Source organism: Sus scrofa, chromosome X (assembly GCF_000003025.6).
Source record: "Sus scrofa isolate TJ Tabasco breed Duroc chromosome X, Sscrofa11.1, whole genome shotgun sequence".
In the NCBI taxonomy this organism is placed as follows: domain Eukaryota; kingdom Metazoa; phylum Chordata; class Mammalia; order Artiodactyla; family Suidae; genus Sus; species Sus scrofa.
This window is the reverse complement of record NC_010461.5, coordinates 91,140,303-91,158,496: the sequence shown is the minus strand read 5'-3', so window position 1 is coordinate 91,158,496 and position 18,194 is coordinate 91,140,303. Positions and strand designations below refer to the sequence as shown.

The following is an 18,194-nucleotide window of genomic DNA, read 5'->3' as shown; positions in this document are numbered from 1 at the left end:
ATGAACTTCAGCAAAGTAACTCCTCCCCACCTTCTTTCACACAATTCTTTCCTCAAGTCTGATTCCTACACTTCTGGGTCTTGCTTCTCCTGCCACTAGATGATGAGTTGCTTAGTTCTAGTAATTCTGCCTCCTAAATGTTCCCTCTGCACTGCCCTCTCCTATTCTTGCTCCTACTGGCCCTTGGGCCAGCTCATTGTCATTTCTCACCTGCATGACTCCCATCCCTCCCTCCCTGCCCACATCCATTCTTCTCTTGTGGCTAGAATGATATTTTGAAACACAAATCAGGTATGAGTCACCTGCTTCCATGTTTCCCCACTGCCCTCAGAAATCATATTCGAAGCCCTTAGCTTGGCACATACATAAGCCCTCCAAAAGCCAAGCCCCAATTACTTCCATGGCTCCATCTCCCACACCTCTCCCACTAGTGCCCTATGCACTAGCCATGCTGATTACTTGTAGTCACAGTCAGTGAACCTCAACTAATAGTGTGACATGCTTACTCCCTTTGTAATGTTGCTCCTTCTACCTGGGACGCCACCCAACTCTTACACAGCCTGCTCTATTCCTTCTTTATTAAGACTCACTTCAGTTCAGTGGTCACCTCCTCCAGGAAGCCTTCCCTAACTGCCCCTCCCCTCAGATGCTTGTCCTTGGTGCTCGCTTCTCTGTTGTACTTACCACGCTAAACTCTACTCATTGACTGACTTGTCTGGGTCCCTCACTAGGCTATCAGTTCCTTAAAGGCAGGAACTGGGAGACTTATCCACCTCTGTACCTCAACATCTATCTAGCGTAATACCTGTTACAGTAAATATTTAATGGATAAGTGGATGAACAAATGAATGACCTTCATTATATGAAATGAGACCGAATATATGGAGACAGGTCATGCTTCTTTTGCCAGTATGTGTTCATGGATGAGGAGATGTTTGTCCAGGTTCCCCAAGAAGGCTAGGGGGTGGAAGGGTATGATTTAGAGTGCTTGTTGTAGTTGCAGCTGGTGGTGATGGCATTGTGGCTGTTTTTCCCCAACACAGGGATGACTGTATTCATTTGGGATCACCGCTTGCCAGGTACCACTTTGGGGCCAAAAGCATACACTAGCAACACAGTTATACAGGGTTCAAAGTATAGCACAGCAACCACTGCTCCCCTGGATGAAATCCCAGGATGGTGCTATGCTGGCCTTCTGAAAGCATTTTAGAAAACTGTCACTTGAGTCTTCCTTGTTGTAAGAGTTCCACTTGTCATCTTCGCCTAAAATTCCTGGAAGTTTTGTTGGGCCTTCTCACTAGAGGGCATGTGGTCACGTCCAGAATTATTTTTTAGAACACTTTCTAGTTCCCTTGAAAACAGAGCATGCAGGAAAAGAAAAGGAAGGGCAGAGAACAGACACAGAGAAATGCCTTCCTATATAAAGTTAGCCTAAAAGCACAGAATGATAATCATTTTTAAAAAAGCACAGAAAACACACAAAATTACGATATATAGCATAATAAAAAAAGTGACATTGAAAGCCACATTAAGGAGTTCCTGTCCTGGCTAATGAATCTGACTAGGAACAGTGAGGTTGCGGGTTCGATCCCTGGCCTCGCTCAGTAAGTTAGGGATCCGGCGTTGCTGTGAGCGGTGGTATAGGTTGCAGACATGGCTCGAATCCCTCATTGCTGTGGCTCTGGTGTAGGCCAGCAGCTACATTTCCGATTCGACCCCAGCCTGAGAACCTCCATAAGCTGCAGGAGTGGCCCAAGAAATCGCAGAAAGACGGAAAAAAAAAAAAAAGAAAAAAAAGAAAGCCACATTAATACAGACAACTAAAAACAAAATATTACATAAAACATATTTTAAAAGGCAGAAATAACTTTTCCAAAAGATAAAAAACACATAGGCTGGCTAATTCTAAGCAGTAAGCTTTTGACAACCCTGGCTCTGAGGAACAGCTCTCTTTTTGCTACTGTCCTTGCTTCCATTCCTTTGACTCAGTCAGTGGGTCAGTTAACCACTATACATGGAATTATGGATTGGGGCAGTGACAGAGCAGGCTGGGTGACTCATGAGGAACTGAAGTCATGGTCTAAACTTGCGCTCTAACTGGGGAAATAAGCTTTGTAAACAAGAAATGGCAGCTGATACACCAGACCAGAAAAAATTCGGTTCCAATTCGGGAAGACTAGAATATATTTATTTACTTATTTTTTGTCTTTTCTAGGGCCGCTTCCGCGGCATATGGAGATTCCCAGGCTAGGGGTCTAATTGGAGCCGTAGCCACCGGCCTACGCCAGAGCCACAGCAACTCAGGATCCGAGCCGCGTCTGCGACCTACACCACAGCTCACGGCAACGCCGGATCCTTAACCCACTGAGCAAGACCAGGGATCGAACCCTCAACCTCGTGGTTCCTAGTCAGATTTGTTAACCACTGCGCCACGATGGGAACTCCCATAAGACTAGAATATAAATGCTGGAGCATGTCAAAAGAAAAGTGAGGACTTGCTGGAGGGGAGGTGTTGGAGACCACTGAACTGCTGATCTCTGCAGAAAGCACACTTGGTACGTGCAAAAGCACAATAAGCCAAGGAATGCTTGTGATGGCAAAAGCCAGATAAGCGTGTCTGCCGACACACAGTTCTAAAGTGCAGGGTCTCCTGTCAAAATAAAATAAGGGGCTTATACGTTAACTCTGTTGTTCTTTAGGCAGCTGCACTATATCCTAGATGTATACACCTGTGACTTTTATTGCTAGCAGTCTCCCTAAATCTCACTAAAAGATAGCTTCTACACTCCCTCTGCCTGCTCTCGCTCACACATCTAAACATGTCACCTTCCCTAATAAAAGCCATGTGGGCTTAAAGCCTAGGGGCCTTTGTTCTGCAGAACAGAGTGCCTCCTGGCCCCCACTTTTAAAATGCAAAAGAGTCTTCTTGTGTGTTTTGTATGCCTTGGCCACCGTTCCTCTTTCAGGATCTCCCGTTGACCTGCAGCTGGCAGGATGCAGCAAGGATTTGAGAGATGGGTCTTAAAGAATGGATGGGCAGGAAAGGTAGAGCAACCCCAAGTAGGAAAAACAAGAGAAGCAAAGGTTGGATGCAGGTATGTATACAGCATATTGAGAAGGAAGTGAGAAGACAAAGGGTATAGTCTTAGAAATTAGGAGGTAAGAAAGATGAAAATGGGAGTTCCCGTCGTGGCTCAGCGGAAACGAATCTGACTAGGAACCATGAGGTTGCAGGTTTGATCCCTGGCCTCGCTCAGGGGGTTAAGGATCCGGCGTTGCCTTGAGCTGTGGTATAGGTCACAGATGAGGCTCGGATCTGGCATTGCTGTGGCTGTGGTGTAGGCCAACGGCTGTAGCTCCAATTCCACCCCTAGACTGGGGACCTCCACATGCCATGGGTGTGGCCCTAAAAAAGACAAAAGCCATAAAAAAAAAAAAAGAAAGAAAGAAAGATGAAAATGGAGATAGTAATAAAGAATGTGCTGGGAAACGCTTTTGAGCACGTGGATGCTATGACAGAAAAGGTATTTTCTGAGAGACAAGTCAGGGAGCTTTGCCCCACCAAGTACACATGGGTTGGTGAGGGCGGGGCTTCAGAATGGTTGCTATTTCACACACGGTGAGGGTGGGGGTGGCACGAGGAGGATTTGTCAATGCACCTTTTGCCTTTAAGATCACGCACTGAGTGTCTCCTACATAAACTATACGCGTGTCTAATTTTTGCACCTAGATTGAAAACCATCTATGGGCAGGGAACATTGACTTTTAAGTAGTACCTTCTCACAACACTCAGCGCAGAGCTGGGCACATCAAAAGTGGGCACTAATCTTTTCTAAGCATATAAGGCAACCACAAAAAGGGCTCCAGGTAAGCCTCTCCTGGCATCCAATTCTGTTCTCTCTCGTTTTTAAAATGGTAGCTAATATACTAGATCTGTCCTCAAAGTCAGCAGGCAGTTCTGACGTACGCATTGGCTGCTTGCACATGTTTCTATCCTGTGATCTTTCACGAAGTCCTTTGCGACAAAGGAGATCTGATAAAATACTTTGCTAGGAGGCTCGTATAGGAGTTGCTGGGGTTGAAGCTCTCCTGGGAAGGTCCCTTGTCCCATAACATCTTGCTTGACACTAGGAGGACAACCCCCCCTCCCCCCACCCCCCGCCGGCCCCACTTTGTCCCTCTTCCCCCACCTACGTGCAATCTGTACACAGTGTTTATGTGTTCCTGAAGCCAAACCACTTGTGCAAACACAGGGGTCATTTCCCACAGGGGGAGTGGGCGTGGCTGGTTACAGATCCATCATACTAAAACATTTGTTTTTCACCTCAATATTCCTGGGCTTTGCTCTGGGAATGCCATGCTGGAAGGATAAAGAAGTATTTTATTTTATTTCATTTTGTCTTTTTAGGACCGCACCCGCAGTATATGGAGGTTCCCAGGCTTGGGGTCCAATCAGAGCTGTAGCTGCCAGCCTACACCACAGTTCACAGCAATGCGAGATCCTTAACCCACTGGGTGAAGCCAGGGATCGAACCTGTGTCCTCATGGATGCTAGTCAGATTCATTTCCACTGAGGCACGATGGGAACTCCAGATAAAGTATTTTGAAAGGGCCATCCATCTCCTCTGGGTGACAACCTTTACTTTTCCTAATAGATGATCCTTAGTGATATAGTCACTCTTTAGCTGGGTGACAGGTGCTTTCAGTGGTTCAACAATTTCTGTAATTCACTAAGAATGAATTATGCTAGTCAATGCCTTACAAAGAATGTTTACAAAATATTCTCCTTGTGGTCCTTAAGAATTAAAATGCCCAAGTATCTATTTAACTATCAGGAAAGTAAATGAAATATGGGAGTTGGTGTTTTTTTGAATTTAAAAAAAAAAAAAAGCCATTGTGCTCCATCCCCTGTTGTGTGGGTCACCGAGCACTCCACCATGCCATAACCCCACCCCACCCCCTGGGTTCTTCCCTGATGGAAACTTCCCTGAAGCCTTGCACTTGGATAAAAATTAGCATCCCAGAACAGTTCTTCCTATGGCAACAGCAGCCCTGCAGGTAGTCAGGGGGCGGGTGCTCCTTGTGAAAGCCATAGTTCCAGAAGGACTGATTTCTGCAAAAACTGTTCTAGTTTCTGGCACATCTGCTATATAAACAAATATCCCGTTTGGGGACATATTATGAGAGGGGATCCACAGGAGTTTCTCGCCTCCTGGATTCACAAAATATACATTTTCCCCTCACACAGGGGGGAGATTAATTATCTAGTTGTCTTCTTTTTTTTTTTTATTCAGTAGAAAGAATAACATTTTATGGGCCTTCAAATTTATTGTTCCCCTTGGAAATACTTGAAAGTACTATGTGGTAGCTACAATGGAAAGTTAGACATAAAAATAGATTTTATTCTTGGCTCTAAGTATTTAAAGAAATTGACAGTGCAAGGTGGGTAAAAGATTTAAAAAGAAGTTCTACGTAAGAGATATATTTCTGGCTTAAACCTAGCATCCTGGGCAAAAGATATACTGATTCTGAGCAGAAAAGGAAACGGATGTTTAGTAAATGAGGAGAAGGGCCCAAATCCTTAAATACTGGATGATGAATGAATCTTAAAGGGAGGGATGAGAGATGACTCTTGGGTCTTATCTTAAGATAGTTCTTTAATACTTTAATTATAAAAATATCAGATATTGCTGTACAGTAGGGAAAAAACTGTATTGGGGAAATAACAATTAAAAATTTTTTTTTAAATATCAGACATTATTTTTGTAATAGAAAAAAGATTTAAAAGCTAAAAAAAAAACAGGAATCAGGGAAAAATGGTGAACAATTTTCTTTCTTTCTTTCTTTTTTTTTAACAATGGCTGTTATTTTCTGCTAACAAGTTAGGCCCTCAGGAGGAGCATCTTGCAAACAAAGAGATAACGTCTATTGCAATTGCTGACTGAGAAAATGGCTTAGTTTCACCTAGGTTTCACCTGCTTCCATAAAAATCCCATTTTTGCATATTCCATCAGCCCAAATCTATGTTCAAAACAAGTTAGCTGACTCTCATTTTATGGCAAGCAGTAGAGTATTCAACCAGCACTGGACTGGGAGTTGGGGAATCTAAATTCCAGGCCAGTCTTGCTTTGTAATTAGTAGTGGGGCAAGTTTGTGGAAGTCAGTTAACCTCTCTGAACTTCAACCTTTCTCTGTAAAATGGGGAATCCTTACCGCCATCATAGGAGGTTTGAAGGAGGTGATTAATATGACATGGAACACTAATATCCCTACAACGTCCATCCAAAATACATCACCTCATAACAGACGAATGGATAAAGATGAGTTTTATGTATATAAAATGGAATATTACCCAGCCGTAAAAAATAATGGAATTTTGCCATTGGCAACAACATGGATGAACATGGACAGTTTTAGGCTTAGAGAAATAAGTCAGACAGAGAAAGAAAAATACTATATGATATCACTTATATGCGGAATCTAAAAAATACAACAAACTAGTGCATACAACACAACAGAAGCAGACTTAGATTTAGAGAACAAACTAGTGCTTACCAGTGGGGAGTGGGAAGAGGGAGAAGGCAATATGAGGGTGGGAGAGGGAAAGATACAAACTGTTATGTATAAAATAAACTACAAGAATATACTGTACAACACAGAGAATATAGCCAATATTTTATAATAACTGTGAAAAGAACATAACCTTTAAAAATTGTGAATCACTATGCTGTGGACCCGAAACTTCTATAATATTTTAAATTAACTGTATCTCATTTTAAAAAAATATTAAAAACAATCTTACTTACAGAAAAAAGGAATATACTTATTAACAGGGTGACTATGTTTGCTAGAGAACTAAGTAATCTGTCACTTTTTTGGGGATTTTTTTTTTTTGGTCTTTTTAGGGCCACACTCACAGCATATGAAGGTTCCCAAGCTAGAGGTCGAATTGGAGCTGTAACTGCCGGCCTACACCACAGCCACAGCAATGCGGGATCTGAGCTGCGTCTGCGACCCACACCACAGCTCACAGCAATGCCAGACCCTTAACCCACTGAGCAAGGCCAGGGATCGATCCTGCAACCTCATGGATGCTAGTCAGAAGTAATCTGCCACTTCCATCCTATGGGTGATGTCCTTGCAAATATAACTACCAAGGAAGAGGATTAAACTGGACTATCTTAAATACTTACCATATTTTTATCCTTTATTATACTAGCAAACCCCAGAAGTATACAGTTGGGAAGGCCCATGGTGGAAGGTTTATTCTCCTGCCTTCAGGGAGAACCTGGTAAAGCCATAAGACTCCCTCAAAAAAAAGGACCTAGGAAGTTTTACCCTTAGTAACTCATAATATTTAACTGGCATATCGGGAATTTCATTACGGCTAGTTCCATGCCCTCTGGTGGACTAGTTGGCCCATTTCCTCCTGTCAGGTCTTCTGGGCTATGGAAAACAACACAGGCTCTCCATAACCCCGCAGCCTTTAATGTACAGATAAAAGCTCCAAGTGGTACCTGGTTCTGCAAGAGCAGCTACAGCCCAATTTATAGGCTGGGTGTGCATGAGGATGATGGGGAAAAGGAAATGATCCCATGTGAGCCCTTCTAGTGACCTCATTCACACACACATAGACAGCCATCACCTTGGGGGGTATCATCTTCAAAAGCTTTCAGCAACAGTGATCATTCTGGCAAATCATTAGGAAGTTGACGCTTAGGCATCTTCTTCCCGGCAACACACACCAGTTCCGCTCTCATTTACACCCAATCCACATGTGCAGCAATTTCAGTGGAAAATGCTTGAAAACAAGAAGCGAATATGAGGCAAAGTCCTCTCTACCAGACACGTCTGATCATGTGGACAGGCATACAAGGCACAAATTAAGGTGAAAGGGGGGTAAAGGGCCTCATTTGTTTTACCGAGGAAAGCGACTTCATATTCCTTAGCTAGGGTCAAGTTTCCTTTCTTTGCATTATTTCATTTTGATGTTTGACACATCTCCTGTCTTCCTCTCTTCTCATCCATCTCCTGCCCCTGCATCTTCTCTATCTCCTAATCTCCCTCTTATACATTTTTTGTTCTCTCAATTTATGTCTGCCTGTTGCTTCTTTCCTGGGGTCTCTTTATTGCCCCAATCCTGCATTCGATACTTCTTTTGAATTTGTCTGCTGGTTCTAGTGGGCCGCCAGAGTTGTGCCCAATTTCTCTCTTTATTGGCCTTGAAGTAGAAGCACAGGCCCTAGTAGACAATGTGCATCCTTCTCCCACCTTCTTCCCATTTCAAACACTTCTAGGAGTACCGGAGGCTCTTCTCCTGGGGCAAAGCCCTGACCCTGCAGGAAAAGCAAGATGCTCTGCCCTTCAAGGCTCCCCAAAGGGCAGGGCAGTGACCTCCAAAGAGCACTCTTTGCTGAGCTGTATGGCCTACATTTGAAAAACCAAGAAGAAGGTAAATACCATTCAGGATGTCGTGGTCTCTGACATCCGGCTTTCTGCTCACAAAACCCTTAATAATTGAGACTCCCACTCATTGTTAGTGTGATGAAAATAACCTTGAGCTACTGCAAGATCCCGCAAGATCCCAAAGGGTCTTCAGCATCACTGAAGAAAGACTGCATACTGTTCAGTCTAGTTATCACACTAAGTATTTTTTTATTGTGCATTAATTAGATGGAAGTTAATAACGTGTATTGACCGAACCATTGGAGTAACAAGAGTACACTGGATAACTGAGTCTTCTTTAACTGTTGCACAGTGATGCTTCTCACTGTGCGGTGTATATAGAAGATAACATACTCTAAGAATTAGAACAATTATATATATGCAATACAATAACAAAGCTATACGGCACTTAGCACTTTTTTATATATATGAACACACTCTTTTAGAGCCTCCACTTTCTAAAGTAAGCGATACGCAAGTCAGTATAGCACACACACCAAACGCGAATCTAACCCATCAAACACCCAAATCAAGTGTCAGCCCATCTCTATTGTCAAGAATATTTTCTCGCCACCACTTATTACAAAAAACAAAAAGTGACAGAAAAGTTTCCTTTCTGAGTTTGGGATTCAAACATACACACTACTCTATATAAAATGGATAACCAACAAGGACCTACTGTATAGCAGAGGGAATTACACTCAGTATCTTGTAATAATCTATAATGGAAGAAAATGTAAAACACATACACACACACACACACACACACGAATCACTTTTTTGCCCTACACCTGAAACTAACACAACATAGTAAATCAACTGTATTTCAAGAAAAACAAATTTAAACTTTCCTTTCCTTCTGAGTGGCAACAAAAAGCCTCCTTTTCTGAAATTCGGATGTTTTAAAGTACACTGCCATCTTCTTAAGGAAAAATGAAAGCCACTGTTGGCTTTTGGATGCTAGGGACGTAGTTTAGCACACAGCCCCTTGTCCTGTTGCAAGGCAGTGTGCTAGGGTAGAACAAGCCTGGGGTTTGGGGTCAGACGGATCTGGGAGACTTCGGGCTTCAAGCGTTTACTATCGCCTTATACACTTGGAGCTTAAATGGCCTCATCTGTAAAAAGGGAGATAATACAGAGTAGGCGTAAGGACTGAAAGACTCAATACATGTAGCGTGCCTGTCACACAGCCGGGATCCTAGGAACTCATCAGTAAATGAGGGTCACTTCCTATTCGGCTTGATTTGATTTATGCGACTCCCCCCTTGCACTCCTCCAGGAAGAGGGGTCCTCACTTCCATTTCCAGGCACACCAGCTCCCAAATCTCTCCGGATGTTCCACAGACAAAAAGCACACAAACCGTGTAAAGACACAGCCCTTCACACAGCATCGCACGTCCCCTGAAACACACCTACTGCTCCAGGACAGCACAAGACACGTGACGTGACGTATAAGCACGGTGCAGAAGACACAAGCTTCACAGAGGACATGTCACCTCCACAGGCAACCTCGCCTGCTTCTTTCCCACCTTTTCCCAAGCTCCAAGTCCTTAACATTGATTCTTTTCAGAGGGACTGTGCCACTTTCAGAGGCCTGGCGGATTCATTTGTTTCACTGCCTTTGCCTTATTGTTTTCTTGATTCGGGCATTTTTGTTACGCATTTATTTATTCATCCATGTATTTACTGCCCACCTTGTTCCAAAATGGACATAAGGCGGCTTGCGAGAATTCACAAAATACAGGATGATGGCAGCAGACATTCAAAGTAGATTCAAGTTAAAGGGAAAATGGAGCCTGGAAGAAAGCTGATACAAGGTGCATATGTGCCAGAGTCCCATTACGAGTGCAAGGCATGGGCCACACACCTGGCTTCCAGCTTTCTCATAGCCAACAAAAGAGAAACCCGATCAGTCTCACAGTTCATGGGCTCCATAAAAACCTCATCAAACCACTCGTTCAGGATGTCCTTGTCCTTGTCTAAATTCTGAACACTTTTCTACAGTGAAGCATAAATAATACGGTGGCAAACTGTCCCTCTTAACTTTGCTCTAACACCAAGATTCAGCTTTTAGAATGGCCTCCAACAGACACATCCTCCATCTGGAAATTACATGTGCTACCTGTTTGTCCTCTACCTGTCTCTTGCCATTCCATTTGGTCAACGAAATATAGCTTATTCACGAGACCCCTTAAAACAAACCAACAAAAACCTCTGCTGTCGATAAAGCAAGTATTTTCATTTAACTAAATAAACAGACAATGTGATATTATTTATGACAAAAATTTGGATGGGATCCCAAATAACCAACAAAACACATGGTTAAATAAACCATGATGCCACTACATGATGAAATATTATACACCATCAAAAATGGTATTTATGGAAGTTTTTTTAAATGAGGGAAAATGCGCATAATAATATCAAGAGAAAAAGCAGGATATAAAACTATATATAGTATGATTTTAACTACATAAAAAGTATACGTATATACCACCATAAAAATGTCTGGACAGAGGAAGTTCCCTTGTGGCACAGTAGGTTAAGGATCTGGCGTTGCCACAGCTGTGGCACAGGCTGCAACCGTGGTGCGGGTTGGATCCCTAAGGCTGTGAACTTCGACATGCCACCGGTCCAGCCATTAAAAAAAAAAAAAAAAAAAAGATGGAGTTCCCATCGTGGCACAGTGGTTGACGAATCCGACTAGGAACCATGAGGTTGCGGGTTCAGTCCCTGCCCTTGCTCAGTAGGTTAAGGATCCGGCGTTGCCGTGAGTTGTGGTGTAGGTTGCAGATGTGGCTCGGATCCCGCGTTGCTGTGGCTCTGGCGTAGGCTGGAGGCTACAGCTCCGATTCAACCCCTAGCCTGGGAACCTCCATATGCCACAGGAGTGGCCCAAGAAATAGCAAAAAGACAAAAAAAAAAAAAAAAAAAAAAAGATAGTCTGGACAGCAAGCCACTAGAATGTTAACATTGTTTCTGCAATTTGTGAATAGGGGTCGTTTTAATTAATTTTTTTCTTTATGCTTGCCTTTATCTTCCAAGCTTTTCACATGGAAGAAGAGAAGAAGAACTGGGAGGGAAAATACCAACCCAGTTAGTTACTTGGGATCTTGTGACATTATGGGTAATTTTAATTTTCTTTTAAAAAGTTTCTATAAAGAAAAGGCACCTTCCTGTTGGACATAGAGCCTAAAGTCTATTCCTCTTCGAAGTAACTGATTATGTATGGCAGGGAGTGAGAGCTATTACCCCTACAGACTTGTCCTGACTCCAATTTTAGCTGAGGTTCTTTAATTCCACAGGGTGGAGCCCTCATGAATGGGATTAGTGCTTTATGAAAGAGACCCCAGAGAGACCCCTAGCTCTTCCAACCATGTGAAGACACTGGGAAGACACCAGCCATGAACTAGAAAGAGGGCTGTTGCCAGAACTCAACCCTGCTGGCACCTCGATCTTAGGCTTCCCAGCCTCTACGACTATGAGAAATAAACATCTGTTGTTTATAAAATAAGTAAATAAATAAAATTTTTATAAGTGACATTTATGGTTAGGGGCAAAGTTACTTTAAAAAGGAAGCAAGAATTCTAAAACCTAGTTAGGTCGTTGTTTGTAAGTTCCAGAATGATACAAATGTAAGAACACCTCACAATTATTTAGCACTTGTTAATTTTACTTTTAATAGCACTGATACTTAGAATTACATTTGAGTATCCTAAGTATTTTCCTAGGTAGGCCAGGTCTTATTATCTTCATTTAGCAGGTGATGAAATCGAGGCTCAGAAAAACTAAGTGACTGGCCCAAACTCACAATAATCGGTGGCAGAGCCGGACTCGAACCCAAGGTCGCCAGAACCCAAGTCCAGTGCTCTTTCCATTCATTCAAGACTGATTGGGGTACAATCCAAGTAGTCACTGAGAGGCAGAAACACAGAAGTAGTAATCCCTCTGCATCTATGAGGGTCAAGATCCTGAATGACCCCCATCTAGGTAGGAGAGCTCAGCAGAGGAAATTATAATTGAAGAAGGTTAAAAAAAGGGGGGGGGCAGTGGAACTGAGGTCACATATGAAATTTGAGAGCCCTCAACAATATGTTTTTGTGCAGTGAAACAAAACAATGACAGCACATTACATAAAAGAATAATGAGAACTTCCACAGCTTAAGTTGGCAAAGGGATAGGTTCTATGTAGTTTCCATGTGGATCTTGACATGGTTTCCAGAGCGGATGAGGATGTACAACTCACTGTGACCGTGAAACAGTGAACACAAGTGGGCTGTTAGTTCAAATCATGGATCTTCAAGCTCTCAGTCTAATGCTCTTCATCTAAGTCCAATCATGAGATTGTAACAACTCGCTTGGGGCTTGAGCCCTACCAACCAAGTGAATTTCAGTGGCATGAGTTAATGACTGGCTCTTCTGAAGAAGCTTCCTGTCTCCTCAAGTCTTTTCTGAAGACACCTTAGCACTTCTGTATAGAGCTCAAATTAAATCATTCAAGTTTGTCTGAAGGCAGCTTATCTGCTGTCCAGCACACATATTTAAAAGGCACCGCTCAATGATGCAGGCTCTTTTTCTGAACACAGTGTTGTAAAAAGACTCTTAACCCCTCTTTATAGAGTTCAATTAAATCATTCAAGCTTTGTATGAAGGCAGCTTATCAGCTGTCCAGCAAAAGTACTAAATGGCGCTGCCTGATGACTTAAATTTTGCTGATGATGGTTTCTGTCCAATGTGATTATTTTTAAGGCATCATAGCACCTCTTTATGGAATTCTGCTAAATCGCTCAAGCTTTGAACAGGTAAGATTTGACATGAAAAGGTACCAATTTTTCATTACTCGCTTGGCGAAGTTTTGATCTTGTTCTAAAAAAATTTCTCCTGTTGCTTATAACTGTATTTGCCTTCAGTGCCATAGCTTCCTAATTATCTTCATCACCATTTATGACAATCCCCTCTGGGCTCCTGAGAGCTTCCTGAGAGTCATCCTCAGGCTCATCACATCACCTGAATTAGGACCAACAGGTTCAGATTCATCTGCAGGCAGTGACTGTTCCTGGGCCAAATGTTCATCTTCACCTGTAGGTTCTCCTTGATCCAAAGATTCTTTGTCTTCAGGAGAACTCCTTGAAAGATACCTCACCATCTCTAGCCAAATCTCCCAGGTCACACTAATGGCAGGCTCTGTCCAATGCTCTGATGCCTCCATTATGAAGAATTCAGCACTGGTGATGGCACAGGACTCCCAGGCACAGGGATCTTCAGACAGAGGAGCCTCTGTGAGATCCTGCACATCACATTATTAATATCTTAGTTGGGCCTAGGTCTTCTTGAATGGCCAGATCAAATAGGGATCTTAGGGCTCAAGGATCTGCACTATGCGACTGGTTATAAAGACAACCTTAACATCAAGATGCACATTGGCAAATGCGTCTGAGGCACAGAAGGACAGCGAAGAATCAATAGGTCTTTGAATTCAAGACTTTTCTTTTCAGTAGTCTTGAACTTCTGCAAGAAAGCATGGTTCAAACCATCCTTAAGGAGAGAAGGAGTCTTCTAAGGCTTTTCTGTCGGCAGGCCAGTATACTGGAAACTTAGCTTGGTTTTTAATTCTGATGGGCATGGTTTTCACTAGAGCACTCATGGTTTCCCTATGAGGTCACCTGTAGCGTTGGCACAAAACAGAAATGTCAGCCTCTCTGTTCCGGCTGGCCTCATGTCAGCATCAGTTGGCTCTTGTTCTTCAAAAGGGCAAATAGGACCGTTTAAGGGTTTCCAAAGCATGGTGGTCTCAAGGGCACCCAAGATTTATATAGGCACCTAATCCCCCTCTTCAATCACTTTCTGCAGTTATGGCAGATACAACACAGCAGCTGCAGGATCGAGTGGTTCTTTCCCGGGTAACACTGTCACATAAGACTTGGTCTCCAGGTCATGGTGCACCATACATGTCTCGAATCCCTTGCTCCCAGCACAATTTGTCTCAGGACCCACTCCGGCTTCTGAAAACATGTCTGCAAAAATTCCTCTAGCACGGTGGCACGTCCCTCGGAAGCAAAGTGTTTTCTTTTTTTTTTTTTTGTCTTTTGTTGTTGTTGTTGTTGTTGTTGCTATTTCTTGGGCCGCTCCCGCGGCATATGGAGATTCCCAGGCTAGGGGTTGAATCGGAGCTGTAGCCACCGGCCTACGCCAGAGCCACAGCAACGCGGGATCCGAGCCGCATCTGCAACCTACACCACAGCTCACGGCAACGCCGGATCGTTAACCCACTGAGCAAGGGCAGGGACCGAACCCGCAACCTCACGGTTCCTAGTTGGATTCGTTAACCACTGCGCCACGACGGGAACTCCCAAAGTGTTTTCTTATTCCTTTGCTTGTCTTCATTCCAGACATTGAACATCATGTCCATCTTTCCCATCCCTGGGTCACCAGGGATAAAGTATCTTGTAAGGAACACAGGTATTATGTACGAGAGGCAATACTGGCCCTAATTAAGAGCTTCAGGTTTCCTTATGGTATGAAGTCATTAATACCATGTAAGTGACTACAAAGCTATTTCTTTTACGTTTAAGAAGCAGGTCGAGAATGTCCCTTTCCTCTTCTACAGACATCACCCATCTTACCCTCTTGGCAACCTTCTCTGGTGCCAGAGTCCTTGTACTTGGCTTTACTCTCTTTTGCTGCAATCGTCACATTTACAGACACCATGTTTAAGCCTGATGCTAATTAATGCAACCTGACAACGACTAGAGATTTTATACCTCCCATGTGTCTGCATCTGATATTTAAGGACCAAATGGTATGTGACCAACCCAAGGATAAATGACATTATATTGTTGGGATACTCGATGCAAAAAGGGCTGCTTGTGCAGGGGATGACGAACAGGAGAATGGGAAAGGAAACAGATGACTCAGAAGTTTCTTCCCATCCCGTGACTTAGAGAGACAATAATGTGACACTTAGACTGACTCCCGTATCCTCAATTCAAAGTGTTCAAGGTTGTCAAAAAGATACATGGAAGCAGATCCACCTCTATGCAAAGTCCTGATAAGGACACCTTGCAGTTAGGAAGGGCTGACTCTGAATTCGCCTTCGAGTTATCAGAAAGAAAGTCCCTGTTCACATACCTAAGACAGTACTGTTGCTATGATTTCCCGGGCCTTAACACTATGAATTCGCTTCTGTGTGAAAGGCAAACACAGCATACATGTATTTTCTGTAACCACACAGCAAGTCAATCAAACAGGATCCTCTGACAAAATGCAACCTCTGACGGTGTAGATGTAAAGGTCAGGCAGGCTCTGAACAGCCAATGCTCCAGAAATGACCACTCGAGAAAAGAAAGTGACAACGAAAGAATAAACTAGCCCCTTTTCAATGCCCGGCCACTGATACTTTACTTTTATCCCCTCCTCCTGGGAAGATAGAGCGGAGCCTGGCTTTCTTATTCTTCTCTTCGGGGGCCATGGGAAGTGGTTTGGAGCTGTGGTTGAGTGCCGAAGAGTCCCGGTTGTTACTGTTCATCCTCAGTGGGGGAGCTGGGGGCTTCTCTTCATTATCCAGACCGTCAGACATTTTCAGTTACAACTGACTGCACGGCTCCTAAAGCGGAGGAGGAGAAAAGGCGAGTTAACGAGAGGGTGAAGAACCAGTCTTAGTAAACAGGAGGAGCCGAACATCTTAGAAACGAAACCATCCATCTCATGTGGTCTCAGGTTTGACATTGACCATTTGGAGCGGTTTCTTTTCTAGAGTGAAGGGAGCTGCCTCCCTAAAGCCCAACGATGAAATTTCCCAAAGAGGGAAGCGAAAGCAGTAATGGCTTTTTCTTTTTCTTTTTTTTTTTTGGTGGTGCTTGTGGCATGTGGAAGTTCCCCAGCCAGGGATCGAACCCGTCCATGGCAGTGACCCAAGCCACAGCAGGGACAGTGTCGGATCCTTAACGTGCTAGGCCACCAGAGAAGTCCTTAATGGCTTTTGACAATGTATACACGGACACCTAAAGTCACTTCCTTTTCTCACAATGACACTCTATTTCCTGCTGTTTGCTCACGGTCTTTTAACGCAAAGTTTACCATCTTTCTTCTCTACAATTTCTATCCTGATGATTGTCAAGGTCAGGTCATACCACCTCCTGGGAGACTGGAATTGACAGAGGCCTGGTTGTTGATTTTTTTTTTTTTGGCTGTACCCGCAGCAGGCAGAAGTTCCTGGGCCAGGGATTGAACCTGAGGCCACTAGGCTGTTGATGCTTAACGGCCCACGACAATGACCTGTGAGTCGCTTTGACACAGGGATGTCTTTGGCATCTGAATCTTAACCTGTGTGTACCTGATTAACAAAATACACTCTATGGGTTTGCGAGAAAGAACTGAGAAACAACCTAGTAAACCTGGTAGTTTCAGCAGAGTTGGGGTGGACTGCTAGGGGAAATAATACCCCATCTTCAAGAAGGAGGGAGAAGATAAAGCAGAGCCAAATGTCACTGTGAACAAAGAGGAGCTCCAGGGACCACTTCCTGGGGAGACACCATTACCTTACTCCTTGTCATATTTTATGTCTTGGAGTAGGAACAAGGGAGCTGACAGGGCTAACCAGGTTGTAAGAACCAGTCTGGGTTTTAGCAACGTATCTGCTCTTAATTTCATTAGTTTTTGGTATCTTGTGCTTAGAGCTGAATACATTTGGGTTTCATTCATTTAGTATCTTCGGAGACTAAAGTGAACTGGAGAAGCAAACAGTCCCCAAGGAAACGTCTCTATTTCTAGTTGCTTTTCCGTTCAAATTCAAGTCCTTGCATTAGGGCCCTGACTCTTGCCATCGCAAGTCAGGTGTTAAAGAGTACCTTAGGGTGCATCTCCAGTCTGAACACAAGGAAAATAAAGTCCCACTGCAACAAAACCCCTGTAATTTCCTCAAGCACTAACTGGCACTAATTTAGGAGTATAAGAGCTCTCCAAATACATATCATTTTATTCCAATAACATTTACTATAAACAAACCTGAGTACAATAACGACAAAACAGGTGTCTCCTTGTTCCTCGCTGTAATGAAAAATAATCCACCATAATTCTTTGCAGCCCTTTGTAGTTGTAATGTGTTTACTATCTTCAGTAATGAATTCTAAGTTATATTCCATTATGTGGAAATCTTTTAAAATTTTAGTATATTTTAAAATGTGTGAAATATTTAGAGCCTGTTAAATATTCAAAAATAGGGAAGTATCAGTTAAGGGTTTCTCCATCTGCACAGGTGACTGCCAACCAGCAAAGATTGGTTTGACCTTGATTTGGCCAAGAGATCTCTTTTCTTTGCCCTTGCCTAAGTGTCACGCCTTGCATTTTCTTAATGAATCATGACCACCATTGCACGCTTTTGCTCAGGAATCACAAGAGTGAAATACTCAGTAGTAAATGTCTTGTCACCACAACCAACAACTTATTTAAGTCTCACATTTACCCATATGGATAAAACTATAGCACACGGTAAAATGATAAAGTAACTGTTATGTCAAGGATCAAGCATATTCATAGATACTACTGGTAAATATTTTAACTATAACATGAAACCAGAGCTAATGAGTCTATATCCTTTTTTGCATTTTGAGTTTGGTCCTTCTAAATTCACTCTTTCACCAGAAGAAGAGAGAGTTTAAGACAGGCTTCACCAGTGGTATTCTGTATTACAGAGGTCCATAGTTTTTTTTTTAAAATAGCTTTTCTAAATTGTTTTTATATTATTTTCAATT

At 43.0% G+C, this 18,194-nt stretch overlaps 1 protein-coding gene across 16 annotated transcripts in view; it reads right to left on the bottom strand.

The window, feature by feature from the left end:
- The window catches only part of PAK3 (p21 (RAC1) activated kinase 3), a 302,356-nt gene that overhangs the window by 85,835 nt on the left and 198,327 nt on the right, over positions 1-18,194 (bottom strand). For 15 of the 16 annotated variants that reach the window (XM_021080688.1, XM_021080682.1, XM_021080687.1 and 12 more), the window contains one exon: positions 15,847-16,048. In XM_021080688.1, coding sequence (XP_020936347.1) covers positions 15,847-16,021 — 175 coding nt within the window. In that variant the 5' untranslated portion in view covers positions 16,022-16,048. Of the gene's footprint in view, positions 1-15,846; positions 16,055-18,194 lie in introns of those variants that run through there. The other variant, XM_021080689.1, reaches the window with a different exon arrangement.